Here is an 11837-nt window from a genome sequence, read left to right on the forward strand (position 1 = left end):
TTTTTTTTTTTTTTTTTTTTTTTTTTTTTAAGAGAGAGTGGGGGAGAGAGAGAGAGAGAGAGAGAGAGAGAGAGAGAGAGAGAGAGAGAGAGAATTTTTTAATATTTATTTTTTAGTTCTTGGCGGACACAACATCTTTGTTTGTATGTGGTGCTGAGGATCGAACCCGGGCCGCACGCACACAAGGCGAGCGCGCTACCACTTGAGCCACATCCCCAGCCCCTATTACTGTTTTTTTTTTTTAAATACTTTTTTAGTTGTTGATGGACGTTTATTATACTTTATTTATATGTGATGCTGAGAATTGAACCCAGGGCCCTACACATGCTAGGCAAGTGCGCTACCACTGAGCTACAACCCTAGCCCGGTTATTATTTTCTTGTGGTAAGTTTTTTGAGTTTTTTTGGTATATTCTGTCAGAAGAGTAACTGGCAAAGATTTTTCTCCCATTCCATAGGCTCTCACTTCATGCTCTTGTTTCCTTTGCAGTTGAAAAATCTTTTTTATTTGATACCATCCCATTTATTAATTCTTGGTATTATTTCCTGCTTGTTCACAATTCTTTTTTTAAATATTTTTTAGTTGTTGATAGACCTTTATTTTATTTATGTATTTATATGCGGTGCTGAGAATTGAACCCAGTGCCTCACACATGCCAGGCAAGTGTGCTACCGCTGAGCGAGCCCCTTGTTCATAATTCTTGTTCTTCATGCTTTTAGGGTAAAATTTAAGCTCATTAGGGAGATATATATATCTCTCTAAAACAGCTAAGAGAATTAAAATATTTGCCCCTAGAGAAGGGGAAATGGGAGAGGAGTTAACATTGGATCAGCAGATAACTTTTTAAACTATATGTTTATATAATTGTGGTGGTAAAAAAAAAAAAGGAAGAAAAAAAAAACCTTTTGGGGAAAAAAAGAAGAAGAAAATATCACCTAGAGACCCATTTTAACATTTGGTTTCTTTTTTCCCAGTCTTTCCACACTCCATTTGTGATTTATTTTTCCTCTCCTTCTCCTTCCCTCACTGCCTTCCTTTTGATCACTGTAATCATACTATATTTAAAACTGGTAACTCGCTTACTGAGCTCTTAGATGAACTGCAGACTTCAGGCTAATAAATGCTTTATATGCACTGTTTCATTTGGTCAACCCAACTACAAGTGCCAATTTTTAAGACATGTCATAATTATTTTCTTATTTAAGCTTATGGTCTTTATAATCATCTATTCATGGTATAGTATTTCATTTAGTATACTATTTATCTGTACCCCCCAACTTGTTAGACTTTTAAGTTGTTTTTCAGCTTTCTTTTTTTAAATGTTTTTTAGTTGTTGATGTACCTTTATTTTTAATTTATTTATATGTGGTGCTGAGGATCGAACCCAAGTGCCTCACACATGCTAGGTAAGCGCTCTGCCACTGAGCCACAACCCCAGCCCATGTTTTTCAGCTTTTGCTATTATAAAGAACACTTGAATGATAGATTTTTTTTTCCCTCGAAGCATTTTCTAAGTTTTAAGCTTTTAAGATAAACTTCTAGAAGTAGGATTACTGGGTTAATGGATATAAACACATTGCAAATTTGCTTATTGTAAACTGTTGAGAGCACTTTTGCGCCCAGTGTTTCATGAGACACGATTCTCATGCAACTCTGAGATGGGTGGGAGAGAGACACCCATGAGATCCCTGGGAACTATTTTCCCAAGGCCACAACAGATGCAGAAGGAGCCAGAAGAGACAGGAAGTAAAATGCATGTTCCCAACTTTCCTTTGTTTTCCTTCTCATTGTGCCCCTAAAATGACAGGAAACTCAGGTCAAACAATCCTTGTCACTCCCCTTCCTAGACACCATTGCCTTCACCTACTAGATTTCCTCCATCATGGAGCATTTTCCATTCACTGGGGACCATTCTTTGTTAGAAGGAAAGTGAGACCTTCCCAAGAGCCCAAGGGTCACACACTGGGAAACCTCCCAATCCTAAAGAGGAGAAAGGGTAGGACAGAGAAAAGAACATGTGAAACAAGTGGACTTTGCTAAGTTAGAATATGGGATAGGAGCCATGAGAAGGTGCACAATGAGCAAAGAAAAAACTCGGTGAAGTTTGAGGTGAGGTGTTTGGGGTAAAGACATAAAGGCCTTTGACCTGGAGAGAGGGTCATGGTATGTCTTGAAGTGTTAAATCTACTTCTTGATATCGGTTCACTTTTTCAAGACAAAAACTAAAATAATATTTTGTGTTTTCTCTTTCCTCCCCCCCCCAATGTAATGATCAAAAAGTAACTTCAAATGAATGTTTATCTACCACAGAAGAAAGTGAGTCCTGTGTTGCCCAACCCACACCCCGCACACCAGGAAAAGAATCCATATTTCATGGCAACATACAAAGGGAAAGCCTTCCCCCTCTGGAGAAGCCCAAGGCATCAGTGGTGCCTACAGCTAATGGTGTTGTATCCCGTGAACGGCCCCTGGCAAAGGAGGTAGCCCCTGAAAAGGATGCCATAGACCAGATAGGACCTACAGAGAAGACTCAGCCTCTCCAAGGACCTGCAGAATCTGAGGCACCTCATCTAGGTGGCAGAGATGATACCCCAGGAGCAAAAGAAAAGAAGAAAGATGTGGAAACAATGACAGAAGTTCAGGCTGTAAAAGGAAATGCTCAGACTGAACTTTCAGAAGTCAAGGATCCATCTTCAGGGACAGCAGGAGAGAGGAACTCCTCTGGAACAAGGGAAGATGCTAAGAATCCACCAACTGTTGCAGTGATGCAACCTCCAGGAACAATGGAGAACATTCAGCCTCTGGAAACAGATGGAGAGCTGCAGCCTCCAGAAGCAACCGGAAAAGATGAACAGTCCCAATTTCTAGAAGCAATTCCCAAAGAGAACAAATCTCCAGAAATGTTGGAAGGAAGTCAGTTTGTGGAAACTAATGAAGAACAGAAATTTCAAGAAACAGTGGGAAACGAGGAGCAATCCCAGCTTCTAGAAACAATTTCCAAAGAGAATTTAACATCAGAAATATTGTACAGAAGTCAGTCTGTGCAAACTCCTGTAATGAACGACTTACTCCACACAACTTCTGAAGGTCCTGAAAACATGGAGCAGATTCAACCTGAAAGAATAGTTGGAAGCATGGAGCAACCAGAAGGAATTCCAGAGACAGCGGCAAATGTGGAAATGGATGGAAAAATTCACACTAACCAAGCAGACCAACACACTGAAGGTAAAGTCAGGCTGTTAGAGATTCAGAATGTTTATTTAGATGAGTTCCACAGACCAGCACTGGGGGAGGGGGAGCCTGACACACAGTCACTGAAGTCTTTCAGGTGGCTGAAGTTCATTACCCAAACCAAAAAGGCTTCCATCCTGGGAAACAAGCATCCCATCCAGCCTCAATCCACCTTTCCAGAAAATCTCTTCTAAAGCATAGTCTTTATTTATAGTGTCGAGATTTTTAACTTAGAGTCTGATGGTTAAATAGAATCGTCCCTTGGCCAGATACTGTGGTGTGCACCGATAATCCAGCAGCTTGAGAGCCTGAGGCAGGAGGATTGTTGAAAGCCAGCCTCAGCAATTTATTTATTTATTTATTTATTTTTTAAATTTTTTTTTTTAATATTTATTTTTTAGTTCTCGGCGGACACAACATCTTTGTTTGTATGTGGTGCTGAGGATCGAACCCAGGCCGCACGCATGCCAGGCGAGCGCGCTACCGCTTGAGCCACATCTCCAGCCCCAAGCCTCAGCAATTTAGCAAGGCCCTGAGCAACTTAGAGTGACCTTGTTTCAAAATAAAAAAAAAATAAATAAATGAATGAGCTGAGGATGTAGCTCAGTGGTTAAGTGCCTCTGGGTTCCATTCCTGGTACCAAAAAAAAAAAAAAAAAAAAAAANTGAAATATACCCCCAGCCCAACTCAGGTTTTTTTTTTTTTTTTTTTTTTTGCTATTGGGGATTGAACCCAGGAGCACTTTACCACTGAGCTACATCCCCAATCCTTTTTATATTTTATGTCATTTTGAGACCCAGGCTTGCTAAGTTGCTGAGGCTGGTCTTAAACTTGTGATCCTCCTGCCTTAGCCTCCCGAGTTGCTGGCATTATAGGTGTATGCCATCACTCTGACCCAACTGAGTATTTTTTGAGTGCCTAAGCATATGCTAGGTGCTCAGGATGCAGAATGAGTAGGAGATAATCCCTGATCTCAGGGACCCTCAGTTTATTGGGGGAAGGCAGAATGTAAACAAATTATTATACTTTATTGAGGCAGATGTTTTACTAAAAATGCAAAAAAAAAAGTGCTATGAGTCAGAAGGGAGAAGCAAGTAAAAACATATATTTTTAGACCATGCTTGGAAAAAAAATCAAAATCATCCCTTGAAGGCAACATGTCAAAATTTCTGAATTTGTCCAAGCTCACTTTTCATCAAGCTCTTTATATGGTAAGAGGATCCAGAATTAAGGTGAACAAATGATTAGTGACCATGCTGAAAATGAGTGAAATGGGGCCTGTAGGATTCCATGGAGACTCTCAGAGGACCCCAGGAAGCTGCTGCTTGTGAATGGGAGCCAATGTTGCCCAAACTGATTTTAGGGAGTTACATTTGCAATATCTAGACTTTTAAATGCTAGCAAGCTCTATGTCTTTAATGAATGTTTTCTTTAAATACCATAATGGTCAAATAAGACAGATTTTTGGCCAACCCTGGACCATCTTTTGACTTATATAGAGATGAAACATTCTAGTATGTTCTATTGCCATTTCTTGGGTAATTTTGCATCCTGATTTTATTTAGAATGCCAAGACACCAAGATGTTCAGGGACTTGACATTGGCCACACTTGCCTTTCTTGATACCACCAAAGAAACTTTCTGCATAGACCTAAGAGCAAAAACTGCCCCACTGGAAACAAACTATGGAAGCAATTTGTTGTTAATGCTAAGTGAGTGTTTCATATTATCTCTTTGGATTACTTTTCCAGGTGAGACAGGAGAAAAGGTGGAAACAGAGATGGAGAATGAGAATGTAAGTGAAAGGGCTGAAACAAAAGAAGAAGAAACAGGAGAAGCCGTGGATCTTTCAGCAGCCACAGAGCTGGGGATGGCGACAGAAGGGTGAACAGACACAGCCTGGTTCAGTGGAGAGATGCAGTTTGTAGTTGTGCATCATTTCGTGTATGTGTGTTTATGGTTCTTAACTTTCTATAGCTACATATTTTGCACAAGGAGTGTGATTGTAGGTAGACTGTTGGAACCATGACAGTGATGCCACGCTCTTGACTGTGTTGTTCCATGAAACTGCTAAGCTGGGAATGGTTTTCTTAGCTACTTAGGACAGTGACACATTTAAAATCATAATAGCCAGAGCCAATAAAAACAGGGCTTTGTGATCATTTAAGAGTGTGAGGGTGACTATCTTCATTGTGGCAATGGGTCCATTCAGTATAGGAAAAGAGGACCTAAATATAAGGTATAGACCTGTAGCTACAGAAGGCTGGAGAAAGGAGGTAGCAAATTTTAGGAGAATTCATGATTATAAGTTCATGTAGTTCAATTATGATGGAATAAAATGAACAACACAAAATTAATGGGACAAACTCAGCCTAGTATTTCTGTCCTATCATAGAGTTTAGAGCTGGTAGGAATCTTATGAGGCATGCCATCTCATTACCTTCTCACCTTGTCTCTCTACTACCAAGAGCCTTATTTATCATGATACATTATGTTAATAAAGTGCTTTTCAAAGGAATGTGGCTTTGGTGCTGTCGCAAGATTAGTCATTTTTTGCAAGGAAGGCTCCACATTTTCCTTGTGCCATTTTGAATCAGCTGCTGATTTTACACTTATGTGAGGTGTTGGACTAACATTAAAAGCATTTTAAATTAATTGACATTTAATATATTTCAGAGACAACAAATACCAAGGATTAAATCCTAGATTTGTTGCTATGTGGAGTCTTCCTGGGCCCTATTCTTTTTTAGATGACTGCAGCTTAATATTAGGTTTTAGGGGTAAAGAAGATAAGAAATCAAAATATTTATAATATTTTGTAGTGTAAACATTAGGTAGCACAGAAAATCACTTTTCAAGAATTCTTCCAAAGTTTGAAAGGGTAAATGATTGTACATGAATAATAAATAATGATTGCTAATTTTCCCACCAAGTGCGTTGTGTTTATGAATATTGGTAGAATTCTGGAACTATTTGGTTTCTATTATTTGTACATATATGTATATTTTAAGGTAACTTCTAAGATGTATTAACTACTCTTACTTTAGTGTATATATTAAAATGACTACTGAGAGGACCTGTGGTAAGAATATAAGATACAGGGGTGGGGGATATAGCTCAGTCAGTAGAGTGCTTGCCTGACATGCACAAGGCCCTGTGTTCAATCCCCAGTACCACCAAAAAAGAAAAAAAGAAAGAAAAAAAATATAGGATACAGGGAAGAGTATATCATCTTAGTTCTGATTTTAGTATTAGTTTATGCTTCTGACTTTAAAGTGTTCAAAGGTAGACAAAAGATGAGTTCTTTGAGTGGATGATGTCATCCTATCTGCAAAATAAAGAAGATTGTGATTTCTGTTTTATCTGTCTTTGATTTCAGGCATTTAGCTCCTTTAATGGTACTCTACACTTCTGTTGACTCAATGAATGAATAATACCAAGGGTTCCTATTTATACTAAATTCATTTAGAAAATAATACATTTAAGCTGGGTGTGGTGGCTCATGCCTATAATCCCAGCAGCTCAGGATGCTGAGGCAGGAGGATCATGAGTTCAAAGCCAGCCTTAGCAAAAGCAACAAAGTCACTAAGCAACTCAGTGAGACCCTGTCTCTAAATAAAATACAAAATAGGGTTGGGGATGTGGGTCAGTGGCTGAGTGCCACTGAGTTCAATCCCTTGTATGAAAAAAAAAAAAAAAGAAAGAAAGAAAGAAAGAAAGAGAAAGAAAATAATACATTTAAAATATGAATTTGTGTGATATTACCCTAATCCTATCTGGGAAACAGGAAAATTCGTTTTCATATCACAAGTGCTCAAGCTAAATGAATAGCTTCATGTTTGGTGTAGTTCCAAAACCAGAATTTTTAGGTCAGAAAGTTATATTAATCAAGAACTGATAAAATTTATCTTTTGAGCTACATGTTTTCATTCAAAGATATTTTTTTTCTGACCAGAAGATACTTTCATACATGTATTTAGTAAGTAGAAAAACACGGACTGATAAGTATGTGAGATAATAAATATGCTAATTAGCTTGATTCAATCATTACAGAATGCATATATATGAATAAGTCATTTATTCATATTATGAATATGAGTATTTATATTTATGATTTATCAGTTGAAATAGAACTTAAGGGGCTGGGGCTGTACCTCAGTGGTAGAGTGCCTGCCTCATATGTATTAGGAACTGGGTTCAATCCTCAGCACCATATAAAAATAAAGATATTGTGTCCATCTACAATTAAAAAAAATTAAAAAAAAGAAATAGAACTTGAAAAAAGTCAGAGCTTAGTATAAAATGTAAGTGATCACCTTAATAAATGGAATTATTCTTTGTATCAAGCACTGAAATAGGAGGATTAATAGGCATAAAAGTCCATTCTTTTGGTGACTTATTAAAAAATTTTAATATTTAAAGAGATCTAAGTTTTCCAAAGTGTTTATTAATTCCATTCTTTCCCATTAGTGTGTCAACTAATTCTCAAAATTTTGGAAATTTGTACAAATATATTTTTTTCTTTCTTTGTTTTTTGGTACCAGGAATTGAACCCAAGGTGGATTACCACTGAGCCATATCCCCAGTTTGTTTTTTGAGACAGGGTCTCACTAAGTTCCTTAGGGCCTCACTAAGTAGCTAAGGCTGGCTTTGAACTCATGATCCTCCTGTCTTAGCCTCCTGAGCTGCTGGGATTACAGGTGTGCACCACCCTGCCCAGCAATTTTTGGTACTTTCTGTACTTTTGTCTATAGTCTTTAATGTGGCTACTAAGGCATCTTTAGAAACTTTGTTTTTTTAGATTTTAGGTAAAATAGGCACTTTGTAGTCCAGTTTGTGTCCTACTAATTTTAATTTCATTATTTTCTATGCCTACCTAGGAGGGAAATGGTGAACAAATGATTTTCTAACTAGTATCACCAATAGGGAATGAACATTTTGCCAGTCGCAAATCTAGAAAATACTCAGGCCAGATCCCAAACTCTTGGCTTGAAGTGCCACCCACTGGGGATCCACAGAATAAAAAAGTGTGATGGACCGTGATCTTATTGCTTTTTCCATTTAGACTTTGGAGTAAGAGATTCTAACAAAGAGAATAACTTTTGAGCAGTCAAAACACACATACACACACACACACACACACACACACACACACGTCACTCTTAACAATTTTTTTCCCCAAACCTGGCCTTGAATTAAGAATTGCTTTTAAAGGATTTTTTTTTTTTCACATTTAGCTAATCAGAATCTTGAATGGCCATAGTCAGATTATGCTACTAGGGTTTATATTTGTGTTCTTTTGGTGCACATAATCACTTGTTAGAGATTACAACTATGCTATTTTTATAGATAGTTTGGGCCCCAGCACCTCACTAGGAAGTTACAGGCCCAAAAGTTATCTTTTTTAACCATCACCATACCCCTAACAGTTTTAGGAGAGGATAAACTAGTAGTTGATTTCAACTAGTAGTTAATAGATCAGTATGGATGAGTTTCAAGTTTTCTGGATATCCGAGTTATTTAAAAACTTTTTGGGCCAGCTTCCTGGCAATCCCAGAGACTCTGGAGGCGGAGGCAGGAAGACCAAAAGTTTGAGGTCAGCCTCAGAAACTTAGTGAGACCCTGTCTTAAAAAAAAAATGGCTGAAGGTGTAGCTTAGTGGTAAAGCACTTGTCAAGCATGCACAAGCCCCTGGGCTCCATCTTGAGCACCACAAAATCAAATAACCTTTTTCTTTTTGGTAAAAATAACAAAAAACAAAAAACCACTGTTTTTGTTTAGGTACTTAAATGGGACACAGTGATTATTTATGTAATTATTTCAGGGAAAGGCTTATTAAAATTTTTCTTACTAAAAATGAAAGCATTGTAGAAATTCAGAAAATATGAATTTCTTAAGATGAAATCTAAATATTACCTGTAATTCAGTTCAAAATTCAGGTCAAAAATCATCACTGTTAGCATGTTGATGTATATGTGGGGTTATTATTATTATTTTGATTGCAAAATTTGTAACAAGTTAGACAAGGCACAATAGTTGATAGAATGTTAAGTCTATTGAATGAGCACAGTAATTCTAGATTTTCCCCATTGGAATTTGTTGGAGATAATAAATTAGAGAGAAGGGTCCAATTATAGTTGCTATATTAGTAAACCTTGATTAGTGGTATAGAGGAAAAAACTGTTCTTAAGTATATTAGCGCTTAGCTGACCATGATTTATGACTTAGGATAGATGAATAGTTCACTGAAGTGGATTTCTGAAATTATTTTTAATGCTTTCCAATTACTAAACACATGGTAGAAGTGAGAAGACTGTAAGCCCTTTTTAGGGCAGGAAAAGCATCTCATATTTCGTTTTTCTTACAGGACTTAGTACAAATTCAACATTCTGTAAATATTTGTTGATGACAAATGCTGTTTATTCATATACAATCAAGGTAATTTCCTTATAATTAATTATAATTGGCTTTAGGGGCAATTATGGGAAATTTTATAAAATTGTTTTGTACTCTTGCTTCAACATTTATAATTTTGATTGAATAAATATGTCATTAGAAATAATACAGTGTTTGAATCTTGGTATATTTATCTAATTGTTACTACAGGAACATATATAAAATTTCTTTTGGCTCATGGTGTTCTTCAGAAAACAGCAAACTTTAAAAATATATACCCTATCAAAGGTAGAAATATGGCAACAATAAGGAAATATGGGTGACTCATTTAGACATCTCATACTTCAAAGAGCTTGCTCTATGTTTGAAAGGCCAACATACTGCAATTATTATTTTTTACATTTAACAAAGTCTAATGATTCTGTTCTGATTTAGTGGAAAGAAGATTAAAAATCCCAACACAGTCATTAAATTAATTAACCTGGGTGCCGGTACCTTATTTCCTTCTAGCTTTTTCATTCTAGGGTTTGATTTTTAAGTCATGACTTATATACAACCATTCCTCTTAGAACCAACCTGGCTGGGTCTAATTTTCTTCACTACAATTATTGGTTTTGGAATGGCTCTTTCCTGACTTGAGCTGGACCAATCAGAGACTTCCCTGAGTCTCTTTCCAGATATACTAGGAAATGGTATCTTTCAGCTGGAGCTAATATACAGGTAGCCTGTATGTGTGGACCTGCAGCATCTTCCCACAAGAGACTGAAAGAACCATGAGGTTTCTGGACCACATGTGTCTGAAGTCAGCTATACCTTGGAATTCTGGGTGATCTGAGCCTGAGTTCCTTTTTTGTTCCTCTTACACTAGTTTGAGTTGAGTTTCCATCATTTACAAATATGAGAATCTTCATGTTAAGGTAGAAAGAGATGTCCTATAAATAAGCTGGAGATAATAAAAATGTAAGAGCAGAAATTAATGATAAAATAAAATATAAGGGCTGAGGATATAGCTTAGTGGGAGAGGAGAATGCTTGACTGGCACACACCCAAATCCCTGGTTTTAATCTCTAGCAACGCCAAAAAGAGAGGGAGAGAAAGGGAGAGAGGGAGAGAGGAGGGGAGAGGGGAGGAAAGGAGAGGAGAGGGGAGAAGGGGGAGTGGAGGGGAGGAGAGAGACATAAAATAGAAAAGGATCAACAAAGCCAAAAAGTGGTTCTTAAATTGATAAACTTCTGGGAGACTGATAAAGGGGAAAAAAAAAAAGAGATGGAAAAATAGGCACGTTTAATAGAGACAGCAGGATTAAAAGGTGCCTATAACATGAAAGTTTAGAAGGAATGAGCAAATTCTGCAACACTAAATGACCAAACTGACTACAGAAAATTGGAATGTTTCTGTTACCATGAAATGAATTGAATCAGTTTAAACATATAGCCCAGTTTTCTAGCCAAACTCTATCAAGCATTCCAGGACAGATATTTACAGCCACAAAATCTTTTTTTTTAAAAAAAGTCATTCCATTTATCTATCTATCTATCTATTTATTTATATGCAGTGCTGAAGATAGAACCCAGTGCCTCACATGGGCTAGGTAAGAGCATTGCCCCCAGCCCCATAAAATGTGGTATAGAAGTGAAAAGGCAATCTCACAGATGAACATAAAAACAAATATCCAAACTATTAAGAATGTATAAAAAATATGAGTGTAGAAATGACTGAAAGTTGTTGACAGGGTTTTTTAAAAAAAATAATTATTATTCCAATTGTTTTTGTTTGTTTTTGCTTTGTAAACTAGTGCCAAAGAACTGTAGCAAATAAACTACAAACCTTCCCCCGCACAAAATATGTGTATGTATGTGTATATATATACATATATGTGTGTGTGTGTGTGTGTGTGTGAGTGTGTATAAATACATATATTGAAGCTATGTTGGGATGCACAGTGGATTCTACATCACAAAATTATTGTATTTTACCATAGTAACAATTTTACCACAGGTACAGAAAAATGTTCAATAAATTTCAACAAACATTTTTAACTCCATTGTCGCCTCAGTGAAGCCTTCTTCTTACTGAGCTTAAAAGTGTAATAATCCCAACCAATATCGTCCAAATCTTTTACTTTACTGTTTCCTATGACTCTTAACAACCTAACATATAATTTTGTATTATTTGTATGTATAAAAATGTTATGGCAGCACTGCTATAAT

General features: G+C 36.8%; 1 protein-coding gene across 1 annotated transcript in view; it reads left to right on the forward strand.

The window, feature by feature from the left end:
• Erich5 (glutamate rich 5) overlaps positions 1-6812 on the forward strand; it is a 22203-nt gene extending 15391 nt beyond the window's left edge. The window contains exons 2-3 of the mRNA XM_015486328.2: positions 2281-3225; positions 4983-6812. Coding sequence (XP_015341814.1) covers positions 2281-3225; positions 4983-5119 — 1082 coding nt within the window. The 3' untranslated portion in view covers positions 5120-6812. The remainder of the gene's footprint in view (positions 1-2280; positions 3226-4982) is intronic.
• Positions 6813-11837: the final 5025 nt, after the last annotated feature.

Source organism: Marmota marmota, unplaced genomic scaffold (genome assembly GCF_001458135.2).
Source record: "Marmota marmota marmota unplaced genomic scaffold, marMar, whole genome shotgun sequence".
Lineage (NCBI taxonomy): Eukaryota > Metazoa > Chordata > Mammalia > Rodentia > Sciuridae > Marmota > Marmota marmota.